Genomic DNA, 25,184 nt, shown 5'->3' on the forward strand with positions numbered 1-25,184 from the left:
GGAGCGTCTTGGCTGGAGTATGCTGTTTGACACGAGAGTTAGCGGTTGCACTTGACGGTGTGGTTGTGTCAAGGCACAAGGGGAGGTTTATCGACGTCGCCTGCATCAAGTGTGAAAGATCTTCTTTTTTTTTTCCCCCCGCACAAATGTCGCATCTCATCCGGCTCCACCGACGACGGCGGAGATGGAAGAAAGCCGTGCAGGCGCGCGCTGCCCGTTACCGCTGCCAGACCACCTCTGCCCCTCGTGCAGGACCTCGGGTTACGTGGCCTCACTTGACTCTGCGTGCGTCTGGTGGCAAAAGATTTGAACGGCTCATTTCAAATGCTTGGCCAAGTTTTTTTTTTATGCAAGCAAAATGTGTTTCATGTACAGCAAGTAGAAAAATAAGTCACCTTTGTTCCATGGTAAGGGTTTAAGCATTTGCTTTTATTAAGCACTTAAATATTGGGGGAGGGGTGGGGGGGAGAAATTGCATAGAGACATCATTAACTAAGCAAACACCAAAATGAAACCGACATTGGGCAAAGCAGCCACGACGGACCCACGTGCGCGCAAAACTGGGCACGACGGCCAGCAGAGGCCGAGAAGCGACGACGTCCGAAATGGGATGAGAAGGCCGGTCCAGTCCACCAATCCACCGCACGGTCACTCAGACCCTCTCGCCATCTCGCAGGCAGACCTTGAGATTAGTGTCCTCGTGACACCGCACACAAATCGATTCATTTTTTTTTAAGTCGAGGCACATGGAGGCCCTTCTCCCCTCTCATGAGGTCACCCGAGACGTGCGTAATCGTGCGCTTGGTGCAGCGCACCACGTGGTAAACCCGCGATGACGCCAGGTGCCGCGTGTGTCCAGGACCTGGCGACGGAGCCCCCGTATGGAGCAGACGTCCTGCGCTGGTGGGTGGCCGAGTCCAACGTATTTGCGGAGGTGGCCATCGGCCCCAAGATCCTCAACGCTGCCCAGGAGAGCATCAGCAAGGTGTCTCCAATGCCCGCTCACTCGCTCGCTCGTCCGCCTGCACACTCAAAACGTCCACGTCCTTACTGACTCGCTCACTTCGAGTCCCGCTCACTCATTCACTCACGAACCCACATGCTTGCTTAATCACCTGCTTGCCTGTCAATTGGCTCGGCTGCTTACCTGTGCAATCGCTCTCACATGCTTGCCCATGCACTCGCTTCACTGCTCACCTATTTACGACTGCTCATCTGGTTACTCGTCTGCCCATCCACTGCGTACCCACCTGCTCGCTTGCTCTCTTACCCACATTTGCTCACTGTGTTTAAGGAACCGCAAGTAATGACACGCCCAGAATAGATGGACACATAGCTCACACTGTTCGACAGAATAAAAGGTTTGCAGTCTCATCTGTTCATCCTTTGTTATTAAATCTGGTGAGGGTTCCAGAATACTGCAGGGCGTTGATTCCACAACCTTTTCTCGACCCGTGGACCACAGTGTATTAAACGATTCTGTGCATCGTGAAAAGAAAAAATCATAGCTCCAACAATTCCACGGAACCACAGGTTTGGGAACCACTGCCTTGAAGTGAACTGGCAATTCATAGCTGACGCACGTATTAACAGCTACTTCACGTGCATGCGTGAGCGCGGCTAAAGATCCGCAACACGGTGCGCTTCATGCTGGGGAATCTACACGATTTCGACACGGAGCAGCACGCCGTGCAGGCCAAGGACATGCTCCTGCTCGACCAGTTCGTGTTGCACCGCCTCGAGGATTTCTCCACGAAGGTGAGCCGAGTGGAGTCTCTGGACCGTGGTCACCTGCGGGTTCGCGAGGTCACCTGCGGGTTCACGAGGTCCCCTGTTGCGGTGGCTTGCGCTGTTGTCCCGCCGCTGTCCAGGTTGGCGGTGAGCGTCCGCGCCGGGACATTTTAACGGCGGGCGGCGTCGCCTGGCGTCTCTAGAGCCACTCCGGGCGATGAGACGCAGCGTAGATTCTTGACCTTTCAGGAGATCCGGTCCCCATTTATCACCTCACTACCTCTCCCACGTGTATTCCCAGGGCCCTAGGTGACGATGCCTCGGCCTTGTACCAACCGCATGTCCTCGTGACCCTTTGCGGTGTATAATATTCCGTTAACAAGGCCTCCGGTCAATACCACGCCTGTTTTTTTTCACCCTTGTTTTGCATTTCCACTTCTGGTCCGACTCCAAATCTTTCCTTAATTTTGAATCGGAGAAAGTTTGAGGGTAAAGTTAACGGTTGAAAGAGACGCAAATAAAGTGGAGGTTAAACTGTGGTGCGTTGTGTCGACGTTGCTTTGTATTTTGTCCCGTGAGAAAAAAAAAAGGTTTTGTTAAAGGCTGCTCGCGGGCCTCCTCCGTAGGTGACGGAGGCGTATGAATTGTACGACTACAGTCGTGCGACACGAATCATCATGGCCTTCCTCATCAACGATCTCTCCAGCTTCTACTTCAGCATCATCAAGGACAGGTGGGCACGCGCGTGCGCGGCACCTCGGAGCTAAACGGCTCCGCGGCCCCATTCTCGCGTACGCAACATCTACACCGACGTACGCCGCTCTAAATGATGTGAAATTCTATTTTAATGTTTTATTTTGAGACAATAAAGTGTCCTTGTGGTTAGTGAATGGGGCACTAATGGGTGTCCATAGGCATCAAACTGCCTGCTTATATTTCCCCCTTTGTCCACTTGTGTGATCGCATGTTTTCATGTGTCCCCCGTGTGTCCCAACATGTGTCTGCGTGCCCTCGCGTGTCTCCCTGTGTCCCTTCGTGTCCCCATGTCCCTTTATCTTCATATTCTCATATATCCTGGTGTCCCCACGTCTCCCATTGTGCGCCCGTGTTTCTTCGCACGTTACTGCATGTCCCTGCGTGCCCCCTCGATTCTGGGCATGCCCGTGCCATCCTTGGCGTCCCCATGTCCACCGCCGCATCCCTGTTTGTCCCCGCTTGTGTGCACAGGCTTTACTGCGAGGAGAAGCAGGGGCACAAGCGGCGATCTTGTCAGACGGTGATGCACACGGTCCTGGAAGCCGTCAATCGGGCCCTGGCGCCTATCCTGCCTCACCTCGCCGAGGAAATCTTCCAGCAGCGGCACAAGGGGAAGGATGAAGGTGCGCACACGCGCGAGTAGTGGCGACCGGTCACGTTTGCGCCCGTCTCGAACCCCGGCAGCGAAAATAAAGCACCGCACTGCGCGATAGCGTGGTGCCCGTATCTGGGGGTGTTGACCCCTCTTTTGTTGATAACGACGATGGTGGTGATTGGGGGGGGGGGTGGGGATGGTGGGTATCGCTTTTGCCACCGCAGACGTGGAGAGCGTGTTCCGCTCGGGCTGGGTGGAGGCGAGCGCCGGGTGGAGGAAGCCCGGCGTCGTGGAGGCCATGGAGATGGCCTGCAAGATCCGCGACACCTTCCTGGGCTCCATCGTGGGGAACAACGCCGCCGAGTACGACACAATCATCGCCGTGGAGCCGGGCCTCCTGTTTGAGCTCCTCGAGGTGAAACAAATGAACGGGCGGCCGGCAACTTGAACAACGTCGAGCGGTCCCCGCCGACTAACACGGCCGTTGATTGCCTCGCGGTACCGGAAGGTCACGGGGTCGATGGCGTAGCGCGTTGAGCACGGGCCCTGCTGCAAGGCATGAAATGGAGCCCCCTGTCCAATTTGCCCCACGGGCGCCTGTGCAATTGCACCGCCTGCACACTTGAGAGACTGAATGTCACCACCACGTAGGAAGTCAGCTGTGTTTGTCGCATGGACACTGACCACTGCCACAGAAACGTAACTTTCACCTTGTGTAACTTTCACGACTGCTGGCAGAAATAAGTGCCAATTTGACACTTTTCAACATGTTTGGAACTATGGCTATCACAAAGATTTGGATACATGCCCCGAGGTTTAGGCAAATGTGACATGGCCTCCTCTCCATGCCCCCCTCCGCCCCCCCCCCCCTCCATGTGCAGTTGCTACAGACGGAGGAGGTTTCAAGCACCTCGCAACTCAGCGAGCTCATGATGTCATCACGGACGACGCTGGTCACCAGCCTGCTCGGATCGCTGCCCCTCGGAGCCACGGAGCTCCAGGGAGTCTGCCACATTGACCTCCCAGGTAGACCTCCCACACGCACCTGTGTCAAACTTTCTGTGAGCAAGCACACAAGGGGGTGGGTGGCAAGCACCATGCTCGGCTGCCTTTGTCTCCCCAGTGGTAATGTTGACACACCAAAGCAGGTACTCATTTGAGTACCTGCTCTGGGGAGGCCCAGGACCGGTTTATATAATCCTTATTGGTGTTGGGTGTTCGCGGGAATCGAACCCAGATCGTAGCGCGTGCGCTCTGACCGATACGCCACCACTCCCCACACGCACATACCTGCCTTGAGGTGGCTTGGGAGGCTTGCGGAGTTAACGTGCGCGTCGGAAGGCTGAGCCATCACCGCTTAAATCCAGGTTTACATCTCGCATTTAACTGGCTTCTCTTCCCTTTAAAGATAAATAATCGCCTCGGGCCCAGTCGCCAGTGACCTCATGAGCCAGAATAAACCAGAAACACAATAAATGAGATGTCATGATTCACCTCCACTAGCAGTTTAGCAGATTGTAACAAGTACATCGTTATTGCTTATTTATTTTACATCGTGCTGAATATTGTGGCCGCTTATGATTGCAGGGGTCACGTGATGAAACCACTGCATATGACACATGCATCTTCCCCACGCAATTTCATGCAATCATCCTGAGCTTAAGAAAGAACCTCTATCAATGTATCTTTACACCTCCTAAGCCAGGAGACTTCACCGAATCGTGGTGCTTGGGGGGGAGTGGGTGGGTTTGAGTGATGACATGTGGAGTTCGTGACGTTTTTTGTGAGCAGCTCTACGCCGGTTTGGTGTCGTCGTCCCCCCCCCCTCGCAGAAGTCGGCATCAGCGAGCGCCAGTCCTTCAAGCTCGCGGTACTGCCGGCGAGCGGTGTCAAGTGCCCGCGCTGCCGGAAGTTGACGTCGACCTCCGAGGACAACCCCTGCCACCGCTGCACCAAGGTTCTGCAGGAGTTGAAGGCCATCTGAGGGCTGCCGCCCTCACTTGCCCCGTCCATCCCTCTCCCCGCGCGCCTTCCCTCGACGTCATAGCCCAGGTCGTACCTCCCGCGTCTGCCGCGGAGGCAACGTCGGCTTCCTGGGACGAAATCTCCGTTGGGGGACGCTGCCTCGAGTTAATTTGAATTTGCTCACAACCGGCCACCATCTGGGGCGGGGGAAGGGGACACCGCTCCAGAGACACGTGATAGTTGCCGCTCCGGTGGTCGAACTGCCCCGGGAGGCACCTTCACGCTAGTGGGCGGAGTTTCCTCAACTGCAGTCGTGCACGTTCACCGATGCCCCGCATCACCAAGCACTTAAGGACGTGGAGCCAGATTAGCATGTCCATTCCTGCAAACGCCAATTTGAAACTTTCTTGGACGGGATTGGAGATTTCCCTCATGGCTTGGCCTCCAGCTGTATCACTACATGCTCCTCTGTCTGGCAGTGGTTTGTTTCGAACGCAACACACTGCATGTACCAAAGCTATTACTGTAAAGGTAAGTGGTATGGATTGCCTAGAGGTTTGTTAACGTTGGCTTGCAAGGTAATGTAACCATTGTACATACTTAATGCGGATTTTCGGTTTCAGTTAAGTGATGTGTTGTGCTCTATTTGCTAACGCCTGTTCACCTTGTCCGGTCAACACGTGCCCTAAATGGAATGTGCAAAGAGCTGAGCAATAAAATATTACGAGAATGAAATTAAAAGCCGTTTTATTTGACGGAGGTACACACAATGCACGTCATACAGGTTCCTAAGTAATTTACACAACTTTACACCGATGTCACTGTGGCTCACTTACATTTCCAGGGCAACATCACAAGTTCGACGCTGGGCTTCGCTTCCCCGTTAACGCTCAAGCCACACCGAGAATGCATCGATAACGTCAATCGAGCCACCTTTGTTTTGAACTCGCCTCTTAAGTATGTGTTACATTAATATTGGTGCGTGGAGAACGACGCCGTAGATACAAGACACAATAGCACTGTTTCACTTGACTCCGAACACTGAATATCGAGCACATTGTTATCAAATAAAACTATCAAGTTCCTTTTGGGGGAGAAATACAATTAAGTGTTTGGAAATGGCTTGACGTCTGCTTAAGGGTGTTAGGATTCATGTAAACATTTAATTGCATTTGTCAAATATCGCTCCAGGTGTTTCATGCTGGACACCGTTGTGCGACCTCGCGTGTCGGTCGCACGTGTGGGTGTGTGCCCCGAACACAACTCTGCTGCTTTGTACATACAGAGTGAAATTCTGTATCGCCACGTGCGACACAAAGATGCATTTTACTTTTTGTTATATTTGCCTCCATCCGAAAGTACCGGAGTGGTGTGGACACGGGCTTCATTTAAACTTTCCAGCACATCGTTCAACCAAGACTGAGAATGCACCTCACTTTCATGCCATCACCATCTAGCATGCGCGTTAAGCACGCGTACAAATACATTTTGCCCGCCGCAAATAGCTTGGCACACAACTCGTTAAACTCGTCAAAGCAACGAAACACTTCACGTCACAACGCGCGCAACATCTGCATTCCGCCCGGCCACTCGCACGAGTTCTTCCGCGCACGACCGTTTTGCAACATCGAACTGTGCCCACGTGGCGGTTTGTGCGAGCGTGCCTCCTGTTGTTAGTGGTGGCCCTGGTTGCAAACTACAGCCTGCTCGCACGCTCGCGTTAACTCAACGGAAGCAAGCAAAGGCCACAGCGACTTCCCACAAGCTGAGAGGTTAATTTTGCTATTGTCCCCATTGAGCTGTGTACCTGAAGCGGTCATTGGGTAGAGTAGAGAGGCAAGGACGTTGGGGGCGAGGCCCAGGAGGTGGGTAAAGGTGCCTGCATCGCGCGCTTTCAGATATGCTTCTGCGGCCATCTGAAACCCTCTACCCTCCGATATTAGGAAAGCCTCTGGAGCTATGCAATTTTAAATCTAGATTGAAAACTAATTACTTTAGAACTGCTACTTATGTTTAGGTTGTTGTCCTTCCCCCGCACCTCCACTACGTACGGTGCGAACTGTACAAAATATGCTTGCGTTCCTGTTTACTTTGAGGCACGTTCGAATGCAGTGTCAGAAAATTAACTGAAAGCTGTGAAAAAAATGAGTTTCAGCGGCATCTGCTGCCTGTCATTAGGGCGCAAGGCCGTGCATCGCCAGGCTCCGCTGCCGTGTGAGCCCCTCGCCGATGCCACTGTTGACTCAACTAAAGTCTTGCTTGGCGGGCGAGCAAATGCACACTCCTCTCCTGAAGGTCACGACAACACTCGGGACATTTTGGGGAAGTCGTCATCGCCGACTGTCACCAGCAACTGTCACAAGCAACAGTGGCAGCACGACTTTCTATCGGGCAAACCTGATTGGTACTCCCTCTCGTGGCCAACTGGAAATACAACTTCTGACCAGCTCAAAGGTAGAGGTTACATGCCTACCTGGGGTTGCGTACTCCATAGATGGATCGTGTTCATCAAACACACTTCGAAACAAACTTTGCTTTAATTGGCTAGACAGAACTCTATGCCATTTCCCATACCAAATTCGCAGTTCAAAGTAAATCTGTTGCAAGTGAACATTGCCAGCACCGATTTCAATAAAATTGCCCAGCGTGAGTCATGGCCTTAACGGGAAATGTGCAGTAGCCGCAAACCGGTTTCTAATTAACAGCGAGATGATTCCCGTCATAGGGTAGTGCTACGGCCGACAAGTGGACCATGGCTTGTGTGTATGTGTAGCCCTCTTGGTTGCGCCGCTAGTACTGCCCTCGTGCGTCGGGGGGCCGCCTGTGGCCGTCACCGGGAGAGGGCATGCACGGACTCCACCAGCTGCAGCGCGAGGTTGTACTGCCCGTGGCGCTCGGGCAGCAGGTCGAGCACGTGCGTCACCAGCCGCGCCGTCGCCTCCATCGGCACGCTCGTGCAGCGCAGCTCGCTCGGGTCCTGTGGGCGAGTGAGTGAGGAGCGACGAGGCAAGAGGGTGGATGAGCGAGTGGGTGGGTTAGTGAAAAGGAAAGTGAAATTATAGGTGAATGGGCAAATGGACATACAGTGAGGGAAAAAAGTATTTGATCCCCTGCTGATTTTGTACGTTTGCTCACTGACAAAGAAATTATCAGTCTATAATTTTAATGGTAGGTTTATTTGAACAGTGAGAGACGGAATAACAAGAAAATCCAGAAAAACGCATGTCAATGTTATGCATTTCAATGAGGGAAATAAGTATTTGACCCCTCTGCAAAACATGACTTAGTACTTGGTGGCAAAACCCTTGTTGGCAATCACAGAGGTCAGATGTTTCGTGTAGATGGCCACCAGGTTTGCACACATCTCAGGAGGGATTTTGTCCCACTCCTCTTTGCAGATCTTCTCCAAGTCATTAAGGTTTCGAGGCTGACGTCTGGCAACTCGAACCTTCAGCTCCCTCCACAGATTTTCTATGGGATTAAGGTCTGGAGACTGGCTAAGCCAGTCCAGGACCTTAATGTGCTTCTTCTTGAGCCACTCCTTTGTTGCCTTGGCCGTGTGTTTTGGGTCATTGGCATGCTGGAATACCCATCCACGACCCATTTTCAATGCCCTGGCTGAGGGAAGGAGGTTCTCACCAAAGATTTGACGGTACATGGCCCCGTCCATCGTTCCTTTGATGCGGTGAAGTTGTCCTGTCCCCTTAGCAGAAAAACACCCCCAAAGCATAATGTTTCCATCTCCATGTTTGATGGTGGGGATGGTGTTCTTGGGGTCATAGGCAGCATTCCTCCTCCTCCAAACACGGCGAGTTGAGTTGATGCCAAGGAGCTCCATTTTGGTCTCATCTGACCACAACACTTTCACCCAGTTGTTCTCTGAATCATTCAGATGTTCATTGGCAAACTTCAGACGGGCATGTATATGTGCTTTCTTGAGCAGGGGGACCTTGCGGGCGCTGCAGGATTTCAGTCCTTCACAGCGTAGTGTGTTACCAATTGTTTTCTTGGTGACTATGGTCCCAGCTGCCTTTAGATCATTGACAAGATCCTCCCGTGTAGTTCTGGGCCGATTCCTCACCATTCTCATGATCATTGCAACTCCACGAGGTGAGATCTTGCATGGAGACCCAGGCCGAGGGAGATTGACAGTTCATTTGTGTTTCTTCCATTTGCGAATAATCGCACGAACTGTTGTCACCTTCTCACCAAGCTGCTTGGCAATGGTCTTGTAGCCCATTTCAGCCTTGTGTAGGTCTACAATCTTGTCCCTGACATCCTTGGAGAGCTCTTTGGCCTTGGCCATGGTGGAGAGTTTGGATTCTGATTGATTGATTGCTTCTGTGGACAGGTGTCTTTTATACAGGTAACAATCTGAGAATAGGAGCACTCCCTTTAAGAGTGTGCTCCTAATCTCAGCTCGTTACCTGTATAAAAGACACCTGGGAGCCAGAAATCTTTCTGATTGAGAGGGGGTCAAATACTTTTTCCCTCATTAAAATGCAAATCAATTTATAACATTTTTGACATGCGATTTTCTGGATTTTGTTGTTCTGTCTCTCACTGTTCAAATAAACCTATCATTAAAATTATACACTGATCATTTGTTTGTCAGTGGGCAAACGGACAAAATCAGCAGGGGATCAAATACTTTTTTCCCTCACTGTACGGGCGAGTTGGTGGGTGGGTGAGTGAGCAGGCGACTTATTGAGTGAGCGAGCAAGTTCGCGAGTGAGGTTAGTGGATGAGCAGGTTGGCGAGGAACGGCTATATATGTGTCAGTGTGTGAGTAGGTGGCTGTGCAGATGCCCAGCGGGTGTCTCACCATGGCCTTGAGCCAGGTACAGAGCATGGGCGGGAGTCTGGACAGCAGCTCCATGCCGTCCTTGGTCTGCGTGTGCAGCAGCGCGTAGGACAGCCGCTGCCCGGCCAGCATAAGCAGCTGAGAGGCGAACACCTCGTGGTCGCTCACCGCCAGGCATGCCTGTCGCCACACGAGCGAGGATGTGAGACCGTGAGAATGAGGAGTGTTTACAAGGGGCGCTTCAGGTGCCTGTGCATTGGTCGTAGGCCACGGAGGTGCACCTGATTGGCCGTCATACAGCGCAATGGTGCAAAGGTAACAAGCTAACAATTTCAGCAATAGGCCGTTTGTACAGAAGGCCGCTGACCAATAAGTTCGATTCCTACTAAAATAACTTAATTTCACACACCGGGCATTTTTATTTAAGTGGTGACCTTGCAAGGTTCAAGGGAAAACACAGTCAACTGTAATCATAGGTACTATTTTGCAACAAATTAATAATACTCCGTGTGGGTGAAACTATATACAAATAAACCTAACAGCTCACGCAAGGAGCTGTGAACACACATACCCTGTGTTGATGGCACCGCGGTGGCCAACTGGCATCTCCACCACATGTGGCTTTTTAATCCACCACATGCGGATCTATCGAAGGAGCATAAAGTAGAACGTACTATCACAGTAGCAAAGAATAATGTGTCCCGTGCTGTGCAGGAAACTCAATATATTCACACACTTGGTTCTCTGCAGAACTCGGGGTACTTTGTGGCTCTCGGTCTGTTATTGGTTGGCCGCACCTGTATTAGAATATATATGCACACGACCCGGCCGATGGCCTGCATGTCTTCAACCTACGATGCCACATCTGTACCAGGCTAGGTGCCCCAGCCGATGGCCTGTGTGCGCGTTCGTTCATATGCACCGCCGGTTAGCATGGCTGGCTACGTACCGGCGTGCATTCACGTGTTTGGCGTGCACGCGCGCGGATGTTCGCGAGCGCGACCACGGCGCTACCTCCTCGGCGAGCGGGTCCAGGCCGGCGCTGTACAGCTCGCAGGCGTAGTGCCGCTTCACCACGTCCTCGTTCACCTGCAGGTGCAGCGCCATCTCCACAGCCAGCGCCGGCCACTGACCCGGCAGATCTTGAGCGCGGGCGCCCAGCGCCACACGGACCGCACCGTCCTCACCCGAAGGTCCGGACGCACCTCCGAGCCTCGGTGTCGCCATCGCTGAAACTACGCCTGACGTCAGCTTCAGCAGGAACTTGCGGGGGAGGTGGTGGAGAGGAGCGGGAAGGGGCGGTTTGCAACGGAGGCGCCTGATGAGTTTTTGTTACTATTCTTTTACGACGTGAGTTCGCTGCAGCGGCCACAACACTGTCACCATGGTCCTCAATCGTCCCATTAGAATGGCCCATGGGGTTTGTGAAAATCCACTGAGACGGAGGTAGCGGTTGTGACCGTGCCCCTGTGAAATGTCACAACAGGACCACTGTGTGTCCTAATAAATGAGTTGCTGACTAAAACCTAAGGCCAGACGGTGAGATACAATAAGGGCAGAATGTGGGATGTCGCGTGTCTACTGTGGCAGCTGCGGGATCTGGCAGAGGGTAGAATGCGTTGGCGATGAGGTGCGGTGGGCATCAACGCTTATAACTACGATGGATTGTTGATCTTGAATCCCAAAAAAACCCAGCTGCTCTTATCTAGCAGCTCCGTACATAGGCTGCATGTCACAGGATGTATCTGCGGCACAGTTGCCATTATTTGTTCTAATTTTCGCTGCACTGAAGTTACGAGAACTCGCCTGAGTCATGTGAAACAAAGCCGTGCCAGATAGCTTGGAGCACATGGCCTAGGTGCGAAACCCATTAGCAACATCAGCAAGGATGAAGGCTTTGAGCTTGCTCAACTGAAAAAGAGAGATGACAGTCATCCTCTCAGCTGACAAGGGCAATGCCACTGTCATCATGGATAAAACCACATACAGTAATAAAATTCATGGCAGCTATACCAAAATCAATAGAGATCCTACCAACCGCCTGATTACGAAAACCAACAATATCATCACTGATTCGACATCTTTAATCGAACCAACCAAGCGGCTCTCCCTAAAACCCTCTGCTGCTAGACCACCCAGATTTTATGGCCTCACAAAAATACATAAAGAAGGTACAACCACTCCATCCTATCGTCTCCACCATTGAGTCACCCACCTACAAACTGGCCCGATTTCTGTCTGAGACCTTGCTTCCATTCACTGGCAAGACCACCTCAGCTGTACTTAATTCAACTCACTTGGTATCTCTAATTAAAGACATCTCACTATCTCCAGGTGATTTGCTTGTCAGTTTCGATGTAGTTTCTTTGTTTACCAAAGTTCCTGTGCCTGACACCATTGCAATCTTTGAAGATTTGGTCCAACAACGACTGAATGCTGATGTACCGGCCCTTGTGAGACACTGCCTCACCGACACTTACTTCACCTGGAATGGAACATTCTACAAACAAGTTGAAGGTACCCCAATGGGTTCTCCCTTATCTCTAGTGGTAGCCAATGTTTTCATGGAAAAATTTGAGACATGACATCCAGGCATCCATCCTACGTCCTTCCTTGTGGAAGAGGTACGTAGATGACACGTTTGTCATCTGGCCACATGGCCTGCCAGCTCTGAACCAATTCTTCAACCACATCAACTCCATACACCCAGCCATCAAATTCACCATGGAGGTAGAAAAGGATGGCAAGTTACCATTCTTGGATGTTTTAATCGAAAAGAGACCAGATGGCTCATTGGAACACTTTCTACAGGAAAGCCAACCACACGGATGCCTATCTAAAACCTGACTCCCACCACCATCCAGCCCAGAAGAATTCCCTCATCAAAACTCTACACCACAGGGCTCGTTGCATTTCCGACCATCCCCACCTAGCCAGTGAACTGGAGCACGTACACCAAGCCCTCAAGATGAATGGTTATTCGGATTGCACAATCCGTAAAGCTGTCACCCCAACCGTTGGTAGAGAACCATTTGAGGACCCAATCAAAACCATCACCTTGCCATACATAGCAGGGGTCACCAAAAAGTTTGCCAAAATCATGAGCAAACACAAGATCAAGGTTCGATTCAACACAGTAAATAAAATTCGTGATCTGATCCCATCTATGAAGGATATGATCCCTGACATGCAATACCCCGGTGTCTACAAACTAAGTTGTGCCTGCGGCAGTAGTTACATTGGAGAAACCAAGCGACACGTCTCAGACCGTGTTCATGAACACAAGGCGGATCTGAAACATGGTAGGACTAATACCTCTGCCATGGCCGATCATTGTTTTAACGCTGTGAGCACACACAAAATAGATTTTTCCAAGACGAAGGTAATATGCAAACCCACTGGGCTACCAACAAAGATTAGTTCATGAAGCCATCCAGATATATAAACACAGACACAATTTCAACCGAGAAGATGGGTACAAACTGAGCAATCATTGGAAGGATGTTATGAACCAGGTAAAGTCATAACTGTCTGTGATGCTTCCATCCTACCTGCCGATGTTAACAGTTATTTTCGACTCTCTGAGTTAATTACCTCGTTAAATGTCTTTACATTTCGATTTAAAGCTTTCGTGACTGCAGGGATTCATCTTCTTGGTTCTTTTGGTAAAGTCACAAAGAACCAAGAAGATGTCTTTACATTAACAGGCTAATTGTCTTACTAACACAGCCACTGCTGCGGGAGCCATCTCACATTGACATGCTAATCTCTAATTTCTAGCAATACAATGGCTTATTCAGCACCGTAGTCGTGTGGTTACATTAACAGGTTGACATGATAATCTCTAGCAACACAATGGCCGAGTATATTACTTGTAAATTCCATATCTAGCCCCGCCCACTTACCCTTGGGTTGTACCCATCTCAAACCTATATAACCTCTTGCTGCAGCAGCTCTCTCGCTATATTTCTCCTGCCTCAGCAGTTCGCCTGCTGTATTTTTTCACCTGAAGACAATTGCTCGGATTGCGATCGAAACGTCGTGATTTGTTATTATTTTTCTACCTACTACGTGACTTTACCGAAAGGCCCAAAGAGTATGAATTCCTGCAGTCACGAAAGCTTTCGGTCAAGATTTAAGGTAAGATTTGTTTGGTTACATCTTCCACTGAGCCTCTATTAAGACTTGAGAAGTTTGTGGGCACTTACGCCTGATCAAGACTGCCAATGGGAGGCGTGCTGTCTCGTTAAAAAGAGTTTGAGAGCCAAACGCTGAAAAGCCGAGAAACGAGTCCTTAGGAAAACTAAATACTTTACCCTTTATCCTTTGGTTCTTTCGGTAAAGTCAGATAGGTAGTAATAAAACAAAATACATTTCAACGTTTCGGACGCAACACGAGCACCCGTCTTCAGGTGAAAATCGCGATAGCCGCGATGTCTGCTGCGAGCAGCAACGATGTCTGCTGCCTTTACCCTTTTCTCGTATGATACAGGAGGTGTCAAGATGGTAAAACACCAAACAGACACCCGTTACAAGGCATCAGTCTGCATTAACCACACATACTTGTTGTAAAACTTGAAACGGATTGGCCTACACCACACTTGATGCCTTGTAATAGGTGCCTATTTCTCTTTGGTTCTTTCGGTAAAGTCACGTAGGTAGAAAAATAATAGATCACGACGTTTCGATCACAACACAAGCATCGAAACGTCGTGATATATTATTTTTCTACCTACGTGACTTTACCGAAAGAACCAAAGAGTATGGATTCCTGCACACGAAAGCTTCAAATCAAAATAGGGCAACGCCTTTTTTTCATCATCTTAACACTGGGAAAAGAGTCCCATAGATACGAGTCCTAACGAGATTAGTCTCGTGACGTTGGGGAGCGCTAGCGCCGGGGCACCTGCTGTCTGACGGAGATGAGGCTCGGGTCCATCTCTCCCGACGGCAGCAGGGGCAGTGACGAGAGGTCCTTGAAGAACGTGTTCCTTCCCTGGGTCACAGCAGACGAATTGACAGCACGGGGCATCACAAGCCAGAGCCATCGGGCAAACCTGATGTACTTTCACGCAATCGATTATCAGCAGGACATTGTCGATCATTTTAAAAGGTGTAGTTAACCTCTTAAACTTTGCGTGGATTTACCAACGTCTTAACATCATCTCCAAAGTGGATATTAAAGACCGTGATATAATTTTCATATTAAGTTAATTGTGAGCTGGTGTTAGCAGCTTACCTGCTGCAGCTTAATTGCTCTGATAGCGACTGTCTATAGTCATTCCCCAGGTGTTACAAAAAAAATAAAGTTATTACCTACAAGCCTCTTGCTCATTTAAAGGACGGCAAATCCAGAGTTGTTTTGTCGGCTCTGTCAGAGCAACGCTGCCGTCCACGTGACAAAACGGAGCACAACTAACACCGGCTCCTCGATCCCAACGGGTTGACGGTCCTCATAACGAGTAACAACGATTCGCAACGAATCGTTGTTACGAGTCCCCCGTGGCCAGGCATGCGGGCGGGTACAATGCCCCTTACCCTGGCGTCGAACAAGGACAGGGGCTTTGCTCGCAGCGAGAAGCGCAGGGTGGCATGCAGCACGCAGCACAGCAGGTAATGGTGCTGCACTAGCGGGTAGTGCACGGCCGGCTGCTCCAGCGCCAGCTCTGTCAGGCATGCGGGGCCCTCGCTAGCGAGCCATGCCTCCTCCTGCTCCAGGCCAGGCAGCTCCATCTCGTCACGCTCCACGTCGGCCTGCAACGCGCAAAGGTGTGGGCACACGGACGTATGAGCGCTCGGACACATGGGACTGGTGCCCGCCCTCGGTTGACGTAGCTGCCGCTCCTACCGCTGCCGACATCTGCAGGTGCGATTCGTAAACCTGCTCCAGCGACGGTGTCGCCCCTTTGACCTACGCTTTGTAGGTCCACATCCTCGTACTGCTATTGATTAATTTGTCCGTCATTCCACTTACGACCCGCGAACACAAACGACTACAAGGATGCGATAACACACGAAACCAACGAAACGTCTTCCCAAAATTACCTGGAGAGCGGGTATAATATGTTGAATGGAGTGATTGGTTGTTTAAGATTTCTCGCTTATTTATTGATTCCCAGGGTGCTTGCTGGCAAAGCCTCCAAGCGAGCTCCCTTCGTATGCCCGACTACCCACAGCAACGCTTCATCGACACAGCCAACGAGGCATGCAGCCGAGCACTCAGCCTCCACCTGCACCCACGGGGTTCTCTAGCACAGAGGACCTGGTGCTGGGCAGAGCCAAGCAAAGGAGAAGCGAGCCACACGCCCGTTTGAAAGATGTGAATGGTCAATTTCGCGCGCGCACGTGCGCGTGCGTGTGTCAAGTCACCTCCATGATTGTGTGCAGCAGCTGGCTGCAGGAGTCCACGAAGCTGCACAGGCTTTTGTCGCTCAGGCCAACGTCCTGCGCCGCACACGCGAGGTTTGTTTTATCCGAGACGCACCAACAAGGAGAATCAAATATCCATCAAGCGTTGCCCGGCATTGATATTGCTTCAAAAATATTAAACGCAAAGAGGCACGATCACAAAATACTCACCCGCCTGCACAACCTTTCCTTTGGGGGTTTCCCAACCTTTTCGACCGAGCAAAAAACAAAACATCACTTATTAAATTAATGTACCGCTGCCCGTTAAAGCGCGACACGCGCACACACCACGCACCACGCGCACACACCACGCGCACACACCACGCGCACACACCACACGCACGTGATGCGAACACACGCAATGGAATTTAAGTGACGGGTGCGCCTTGTAGTGTTACGTCCGCCCCTACCTTCTCCATCAGGAAGGCCACCGCAGACAGCCGCTTGACAATGAACGTGTTCCACATCATGATGCTGATGCCTGCGTGGGCGCCGAGACCGCCTATCAGTCAACACCGCAGCTCTTGTTCCGACACCTCATCCAATGCCCTTGGCGTACGGGCATGCAACATCTTTCGAGCAAGGGCCACGCTGTGTTTGGAGCAACGGTCACGCGGAAAACTTGGCGAACGCGACATAGAATTAGCGGGCGCGACGTCGCGTTCGCGAACAAACGAAGGGCGTCGTAGCAAATATCGCGGCTAACAACCCGCCGCCGAGTCGCTTGCCGAGTGTCCGGTGCTCGCGAGACAGTCAAAACGACGCCGCGGGCCGCTGGTGACCTGGACGCCGTAGGTTGCCGCATCCCTGCCTTCGTAGAACGTTTGATTATATTTCGACTTAACTTTTTTCTATGGATAACGTAGACGCACGCAAGCGCCAGGGACCGTGTGAAAGAACCCACCGAGTTTGATGTGTGCGTTGCGGATGCTTTTCAGATGCCGGGCAGCCATGGCGAGGAGCTCGCTCTCCTGTCAACAAGCATGAGACAGTGCAGGCAGACGCTGAGTGTGAACCAGAGGACGAGAGAGCAAGGAGTTCCCTCGTCGTCATCGTACTCTTCTTTTGGGAGAAATTCACAAATCATCTATGCAAGTGCAATCCTAAGATTGATAAAATACAATGGAAATTAATACAAAGGATTGAAAACGGTGACTCTGCAATGTATATACTCATCATACAATGATTCTAATAAGTGAGTATTTAGGATCCCTTTGTATTGTCTGTGGTGATCTCTTCCGGGCACTGTGGTTTTGCCCGATTTTGCATGGCTCAACGTGGATTGGCACGATTGATCCTCGCTCGCTGTGGCTTAGCATGGCTTATCATGGCTCGGCATGACTGCATTGATTGGCCTGACTCGGTGCGGTTTGGCACAGCTTATCCTGGCTTGGCGTGGCTCAGTGTGGCTCGGTTTGGCTCCGCTCACCTCAGGATCCTTGTTCCACCGCACCACGTACTCCCAGCAGCAGTGCGCGTGCAGCGCGTCGGCTTCCAGGCTGCAGGGGAAGCGCTCCGATGCCGCTCGCAGCACGGCTTCGTGGAGAGGGCAGCAGCAGCAGTAGGGGTCAGCGTGGGGCTTACAGGTGCAAGGTCAGCGCAGCCTCGTTTACATAACAAACCCAGCCACGACACAAACCAGGCTCACGGTGAACAGACAAACCCCACTCACATACCCCACATGACTCTCCATGGAAGGGGTATTCTTCTGGTGAGTAATCTACCATATTTTTGTACACATAGTGTGTCTTCATGGTATGCATTTATATTTGAGGTACTTTCCTGACCTTATCAGAATAACAAAACTATAACCCTAAACCTCGCAGACCACTGGTAGATAACCAACAAGAAGCATGCCCAGGAAGGCTTTAACAAAATTAACATAGATGCAACAAGAGAGACATTGGTGTGCGACCAGTTAGCCAGCGTACCCACAATCTGGCTGAGACTGGCGTACGCGCCACTCTGAACGTCACTGCCCGGCGGTTCTGCCCACGTGCCGCCCCCGTCCTCCCGGGTGTCGTCATCGCCGCCGCCACTGCCGCCGCCACCGTCATCGCCGTCGTCATTGACCCGCGGACGTCGGTGTCGGCACGCCCGGCCCAACGCATCAGGGGGGAGGCCCTGTCGCACCACCCATTTGGCGACGCTGTCGGCCACGGCGCCTGCAGGGGACGGCACCCATCAGCCTCTCCCATCGTCTCCCTCGCCCCATCTCGAGAGGGGGAGTCCCCTGATCCTAACCCATCAGCCTCTTCCTCCCCCCCCTTGCAACCCCCTTACCCGACTCACACTCACAGTGGGAGAGAGAGGGGAGCCCTGGGAAAGATCATGCCTGTCACAGGGATTCATTCACTACAATTTTATGAAACTGCATATAGTTTGAGTGCAAATACATGATCATTTTTGACGGCCCTGCATCTTTTTGCACGTGCAATGCCTTCAATGGGAAGTGACTTTGTGCTCAATGTGACGGAGGAGGCCTCCGCGCGGTGCTGAACCTCACCCCGGCCGCCCTCCAGCAGTTTCTGCACGGAGGCTGTGCTGCTCGTCTGGCCCTGGGAGCCATCGGCCACCGCCACTGCTCTGTGGTGCGGGTCGAGCCTGCGAGGTCAGAGGGCGTCGCGTCAAAATCTTACAAACCACAGCCCGAATAAAACCCAGCTCCTCGGTAAGGAAAGGGTTCCCCACCCCCGAAACTAGGCCAACCCGGCCTGTCAGAGCATCTGAAGTGCTGTGCAAGGTCGTGCGGGCGGCAGTCTTACTGGCCGTGCAGGAGCGTGTTGAGGAGCAGGCAGTCCTCCGTCTGTCGCAGCAGGAGGTTCCACTGCTCCATATCCATGGACAGGGCCTCCCACGAGTCCGTCAGCTCCTTCATGGGGGACTCTGCGTCCGCCTGAAGCAAATCAGAGATCTTGTTCAGTGATAGCTTCCTTCTCATGCCTGGTGCTAAAGAACGCAATGCACGAGAGTGTCTGTGAGTCGTCATATGCTGAATAATATATAGCCCATTGTCAATCCGCTATGCACAGTGCACCCCCCCCCAATTCTACAACCAATTTGGTGTCACGATTTGATTCAATAATAAAATAAATTAATATGTATGAATGTATTGTGCTGCCTTTTGCGGCTGCAGAATACATAAGATGTTGACTGTTACACACGTGACTCCATGTCTGTATTGTGAGCATTACAATTGAAATGTGAATCGATGCAATTCTACATTAGCGTGGTTGGCTACGTATCGTGCGAAAGAAGTTCAGCATACATACAAACGCGCAGGTGACTGTGCATTTCTCAGGCTGTACATCATCCCTTCTGCTATGACGTGACCCCCATACAGCCATTTCCTGTCATTATTCACCATCCTCGCTGCACGATTGTATTCTTGGCACAATGCAACACACTGTCTAAAATTATACTTATGCTTCAAATATCTGCGTGTCCACTCCCGCCCCTCCCTCCATTAGCCCACCCCTCCCCCCACTAGACCGCTCCACCCCACTCTTGCACAGAAAGCTACGTTACTAGTCAGTGCAGCAAAGAAATGTTTAGTTTTTTAACAGAACAGTCCTATGCTCATGAGTACTCCACTGGAGTCAGCTAATTGCTGGGTTAACAACAATATAAATACAGCCTAAAAAACTTGAATATCCTTTCATCGGCTTCATCATCGGCTGTAGTCAATCCACTGTTGAATTAAGACCTTTCCATGTTGCCGCCAGATGAAGGCCTCTCCAAGCGTGCCGTGGTGACAAGTTTTTAAATACCTCACCTGGTATACAGGAGGTTGTGGCTTCGATCCCGTTCCTGACACCTGTGTATTTGGAGTTTGCATTGCTCTCCCTGCGGTCGTGTGGATTTTTCTCTGGGTCCTCCGGTTTTTCCCTCCAAATTTAGAACCATTCGTTTAAGAGTGTTTAGCTGCTAAAAAATTCCACATGATGATAAGCCACTTCGTTGAGCTATAACTTGTGGCCAGGTCGCTTCTGAAATTGTGCTCTATAGGTCGGTGGGGCCTCACCCGATAAAATAAATAATAAATTGTGCGTTGTTTTTTTTTTCGAAAGTTTACAGATGCCGCAATCTGTGACAGCGCTCGATATGATTCGCAAATGGCGGCGTGTAACTGTGCGTGCAACGCCGGGCCTCGCCGCGCCGTCTCGTGTCGCGCTTCGGACCGCATTGCCGGCGATGGCTTTGGCTGTGCCAATGGCGACGCTCCTCCCGGCAAGCACCGCCAGCAGCGACGCCCCGACCGCCTGGGCGCCCACGCACAGCGCCCGCAGCAGCTGCCACCACGGGCTCACCGAGTGTAAGTCCCAGGTCTTGTCGATACCGCCTGCACGGCATACACACGCACGCACACACACACAACCTTGATAGCCTTCATCAGATTGCTGGGGCAAGTGCTGTTAGCAAGTGCCTATGAAGGCCGAGTTGACTGAAGGGAGACCCAGGACCGGTTCAGATATATCACGCCGCTGATGTTATCCGTGGCCAGGAATCGAAACCTATGTTGCCAGCTTTGCAGAGCGGTGCGTTAAGCATGACGTTGCCGCTCCCTCACGCGCACGGGCACATGAGCGAGGGAGCACTAGACCCTGGAGTCCACGGGGGCGCCGCAGTCGTGTGCGATCGGTGGTGAGCGATGCCGCTAAGCGACGTGTGGAGTTCGATCGGGCCCCCATACCTGTCATCCTGGTGATGAGCGTGAGGCACCGATGCAGGTTTCTCACGGCCGTCACATCGGCTAGAACGTCAAACTCTCGGTTGAGCCACACGGTGAGCAGCAGGCTCTGGTAAAGAGACACGAACATCGGTGATTACAACATGGTCCTCACCGCTGCCTATGACAGCAGTGTCACATTTTCATCAGTGCAACCATCACGGCAGGGTCTTCTTCTTTCATATGGTATTTGAAAAGCAAGGGATTGAATCCCATTTGTACCTCCTGCAACACTGTGTGTTGGGCAATGGTCGGTGATGCGAGTGATGTATTGCACAATTCAGCAACTCTTTGATTCTACATTTATGGAGGAAACTCACAAACCCTGAGAACTCGACTTGCACTGAGAACATACTCACCGAAGCCCTATAGACTCACAGAGAGATCCACAGACTCGCATAAGAGACCCATACTATACAATAAAATGCGATCCGAGTGATGGATTCCACTTCACCGCAGTCACAATTTGGCGACTTCCCCCCCCCATTGCCTACTCGTGGAGGAGGTAGCTGCATCTCGCCCGTGTTGTTCCAACACGAGGCAATGCATCGAGCCAAGCAGAAGCCAGGCAGCACTCACCACTAGCTGCTGCGCCCTGCACTCACCACTAGCTGCTGCACCCAGCACTCACCACTAGCTGCTGCACCTAGCACTCACCACGGGCTGCTGCACACTGCACCCAGCACTCACCACTAGCTGCTGCACCCTGCACCCAGCACTCACCACTAGCTGCTGCGCCCTGCACCCAGCACTCACCACTAGCTGCTGCACCCTGCACTCACCACGAGCTGCTGCACCCAGCACTCACCACTAGCTGCTGCACCCTGCACTCACCACTAGCTGCTGCACACTGCACCCTGCACTCACCACGAGCTGCTGCACCCAGCACTCACCACTAGCTGCTGCACCCTGCACCCAGCACTCACCACGAGCTGCTGCGCCCTGCACCCAGCACTCACCACGAGCTGCTGCGCCCTGCACCCAGCACTCACCACTAGCTGCTGCACCCTGCACCCTGCACTCACCACTAGCTGCTGCACCTAGCACTCACCACTAGCTGCTGCGCCCTACACCCAGCACTCACCACTAGCTGCTGCACACTGCACCCTGCACTCACCACTAGCTGCTGCACCCTGCACTCACCACTAGCTGCTGCACCTAGCACTCACCACTAGCTGCTGCACCCTGCACTCACCACTAGCTGCTGCACCTAGCACTCACCACGAGCTGCTGCACACTGCACCCTGCACTCACCACAAGCTGCTGCACCCTGCACTCACCACGAGCTGCTGCACCCAGCACTCACCACTAGCTGCTGCACCCTGCACCCAGCACTCACCACGAGCTGTTGCGCTCTGCACCCCGCCGCCTCCAGTGTCTGCCACACGGCGTCGGGTGAGAACTCGCCGCACAAACACTTCCAGAAGAGGAAATTCCCTGCGGGGTCGTCACAGCACACGTCGTTAGTGAAGGTTACGTGGTTTTATTACGGTCAGTCTAAACTAACTCACCACACGCACACACTGTGGTTTGCTTTATTACGGATGTAGGATGAAAGTCGTTTAGAGAGAAATCAAACCCCTGCCCATCACTCACCCATCTTCCCCTCCCATACTCTCACCCTCAACACTTCTCCTTGCATCGTTCCCCTCTCTCTTTGTCAAGAAATCATCATGGGCCAAAGCCGTTTAAGCCACTACACCTCGTCATCACTTCCTCCTAGCCATAGCGCCCAGCTGCTGCACTGCTGACATCTGATCTTTTTGGTCGAATCAGAGTGAAAGTGATACCCTGCTCAAATGAGCATTGAGGTTCTCATCCTCCCGTTTTACAGCCCTGGTAATTCCATATGTCTATGGCCGGGGCAAATCTAACCAAGAAACATCAACTATTGACTTCCCCCTGGAGGGATGATGGATCGGTATGTCCAATCAACCGTTATAAGGATGCAAATATAAACCACGCGGAGTGTCGGAGAGCGTTACCGAGAGCGAGGGACTTGTCGTCGTCGATCTTGCGGACACTCACGCCGTCCCTGCCGGCCTCCAGGCACTCGAGGAAGAGATCCACGGGGAAGGGCGCTACCCCTTTGGGGGCAGGTGGTGGAACAGTTTGCCGGTACCCATCCAGCAGCGCCAGCGTGTGGCTCAACACCGGCTCCTCCATGCGCAGCAGCACCGGCAGGTCCTACATACGGAGGAGATGCGCATAGCCAGAGGGGGGAGGGGGGCATGCATCACGAGATGAGGGGATACTCAAGAAAACAGAGAGAGCGGTGCACGGAGAGGCAGAGACTGAGACACGGGGAGAGACAGACACTAAGACACAAAGAGATCGAGGCGCGGGTGAAGGGGTCCTGCTGTGCGGGCGATGGGTTGCGGAAAAATACTTTTATTTTTTAAGTGGAGAGAAAAGTTTTGGAAGAGGGCATTTACTTTGTAATTTGTCGTCAAGAGCAGATGGCACACTTTACAAAGTGCTTCCTGTGTGAATATAGCACACGTTACATAGTGCACTGCCTGAGATAGTGGTGGTAATTCCACGTTGTCATGTCAGGGGTCAGTATCTCCATATTCTAAAATGTAGAAAACTACACCGACTGTACATATGGAAGACTGATTTTATTTTAATTGCGTGTGGCAGTTACCAGTGGTGTAGCGTGGTTGGCATGGGCCCTGGCACAAGAAATTAAACAGGTACCCCCCACCCCTTCAATGCAGCCCAGGACTTGGGCCCTTCCAGCCCACGACCCCCGATGCATTTGCACCTCCTGCATGCTCGAAAGCTACACCATTGACAGTTGGGCCAATGAAACAGAATACGCGCCAATCAACATTTTGGGCAAAAGGCCTTTGTCATGAAGAGCGCGGCTTTAGGACGAGCGACTCACGGTTTCGTCCACCTCGATGGGCGGTGAGCCAGGCTGGTCACGGGAGAGCTGGCTCACGGTGGAGTAGAGCTGCAGCAGCTGATGCTGGCTCTGGCAGAACTGCACAAGGTCCTCGTCCATGCTGGCCGGCTCTTACCAACGCGGAGGGAGGATTTATACAAAATGTTATGTCAATGTTACCTTCACAATCTGATCTGGTCTGGCATTATCTGGTTGAGCTGCCTTAACTATGTCACCTGAGTTTTACCAAGTCTGTTAAGGCAGTGCTTTTGTATCGCAGTCACCAAGCAGGCTTCCCAAGAAAGACGAGAAGAAAAATGTCCCATCCTGCTACGAGGCATCATCGCTCAGCAAGGGCAAGAGGAGTAGTAGGTCCGAGCATGGAGGCCGTGCTACAGAAATCAAACGAGAAAAACCGACGGGGGCGTGGGAGCGTGCGGCCACAGACCTTGGCTCTGCACATTCTCCAGGAAGGCCCCGACAACGTCGAGCAGGGAGGACACCGAGAGCTTGCGGGAGGACAGCACCGCCTCCAGGCCCTGCCGGCAAACGAGCGCCACGTCACGGCGAGTCATTGTGCGGAGCGACTCGCCTCCCCTCCCTGTGGCGAGCGGACGCGGGAGCGCACGCATGCGGTGAACTGTGACACGCGCAGGAGGGTTGGGTCGCGAGGAGGGGCCCACGCTGATGCGTGCGCACAGTCACCTGCTTTTTGAGAGCTGGATACTTCACGTCTATGAGGAGCTGCGCCATTTCCTTCTGAAAATCTAAGCACGAAAAACAAGCGACACACGTTAGTGGCGCGAACGTTGCGTTGATTCACTCGGTTCGGTCGATTGTACAGGTTATGTATTCGTGTGCTATGAGGAAGGGCCACTGCCGGGAACGTCACCTATAATATACTTTTTCTTTGAAGGCCACAATGATATTTTACAATATATTTATCTAATGAAAATGGAAGCTGCAAATACTGATTAAGGGTGCATACAACTCACTGGTAATTTTATTATAGTTTATTTTAACACATATGTTTTATATATATCCACACAGACAATATTTTATGACGATGTAAAAAAAACGCAAATAGACGTGTGCCCTGTAAATGCGCATGCTTTTAAAAAGAGACAAAAGTAACAATGTAAAAGTTTTAATATTCTTCTTTGGTTCTTTCGGTAAAGTCACGTAGAATGAGAATAAAATAATAAATTGATAAAATAAAATAACACAATAATATTCTTACGACGTTTCGGCCACAACACAAGCGGCCTTCATCAGGTGAAGGGACGAGACTGTCCTCCAGAAGGGA

General features: G+C 51.8%; 2 protein-coding genes across 6 annotated transcripts in view; one reads left to right on the forward strand and one right to left on the reverse strand.

Annotated features, from left to right (window-relative positions):
- Positions 1 to 5,788, forward strand: part of IARS2 (isoleucyl-tRNA synthetase 2, mitochondrial) — a 32,123-nt gene extending 26,335 nt beyond the window's left edge. For both annotated transcript variants that reach the window (XM_076065098.1, XM_076065099.1), the window contains 7 exons: positions 860 to 985; positions 1,627 to 1,758; positions 2,358 to 2,464; positions 2,959 to 3,110; positions 3,307 to 3,497; positions 3,964 to 4,108; positions 4,915 to 5,788. In XM_076065098.1, coding sequence (XP_075921213.1) covers positions 860 to 985; positions 1,627 to 1,758; positions 2,358 to 2,464; positions 2,959 to 3,110; positions 3,307 to 3,497; positions 3,964 to 4,108; positions 4,915 to 5,066 — 1,005 coding nt within the window. In that variant the 3' untranslated portion in view covers positions 5,067 to 5,788. The remainder of the gene's footprint in view (positions 1 to 859; positions 986 to 1,626; positions 1,759 to 2,357; positions 2,465 to 2,958; positions 3,111 to 3,306; positions 3,498 to 3,963; positions 4,109 to 4,914) is intronic.
- RAB3GAP2 (RAB3 GTPase activating non-catalytic protein subunit 2) overlaps positions 5,778 to 25,184 on the reverse strand; it is a 39,617-nt gene continuing 20,210 nt past the window's right edge. For 3 of the 4 annotated variants that reach the window (XM_032947795.2, XM_032947794.2, XM_076065097.1), the window contains 20 exons: positions 24,584 to 24,645; positions 24,327 to 24,417; positions 23,879 to 24,009; positions 22,974 to 23,175; positions 22,328 to 22,425; positions 20,953 to 21,058; positions 20,441 to 20,637; positions 19,025 to 19,155; positions 18,766 to 18,863; positions 18,191 to 18,424; positions 17,689 to 17,795; positions 17,164 to 17,230; positions 16,670 to 16,740; positions 16,431 to 16,466; positions 16,221 to 16,295; positions 15,390 to 15,605; positions 14,758 to 14,847; positions 10,866 to 11,114; positions 9,873 to 10,031; positions 5,778 to 8,024 (listed from right to left, as the gene is read on the reverse strand). In XM_032947795.2, coding sequence (XP_032803686.1) covers positions 7,878 to 8,024; positions 9,873 to 10,031; positions 10,866 to 11,114; positions 14,758 to 14,847; positions 15,390 to 15,605; positions 16,221 to 16,295; positions 16,431 to 16,466; positions 16,670 to 16,740; positions 17,164 to 17,230; positions 17,689 to 17,795; positions 18,191 to 18,424; positions 18,766 to 18,863; positions 19,025 to 19,155; positions 20,441 to 20,637; positions 20,953 to 21,058; positions 22,328 to 22,425; positions 22,974 to 23,175; positions 23,879 to 24,009; positions 24,327 to 24,417; positions 24,584 to 24,645 — 2,567 coding nt within the window. In that variant the 3' untranslated portion in view covers positions 5,778 to 7,877. The remainder of the gene's footprint in view (positions 8,025 to 9,872; positions 10,032 to 10,865; positions 11,115 to 14,757; positions 14,848 to 15,389; positions 15,606 to 16,220; positions 16,296 to 16,430; positions 16,467 to 16,669; positions 16,741 to 17,163; positions 17,231 to 17,688; positions 17,796 to 18,190; positions 18,425 to 18,765; positions 18,864 to 19,024; positions 19,156 to 20,440; positions 20,638 to 20,952; positions 21,059 to 22,327; positions 22,426 to 22,973; positions 23,176 to 23,878; positions 24,010 to 24,326; positions 24,418 to 24,583; positions 24,646 to 25,184) is intronic. The other variant, XM_032947796.2, reaches the window with a different exon arrangement.

Source organism: Petromyzon marinus, chromosome 6, assembly GCF_048934315.1.
Source record: "Petromyzon marinus isolate PM22_M1 ecotype Great Lakes invasive population chromosome 6, UKy_Petmar_22M1.pri1.0, whole genome shotgun sequence".
NCBI lineage: Eukaryota > Metazoa > Chordata > Hyperoartia > Petromyzontiformes > Petromyzontidae > Petromyzon > Petromyzon marinus.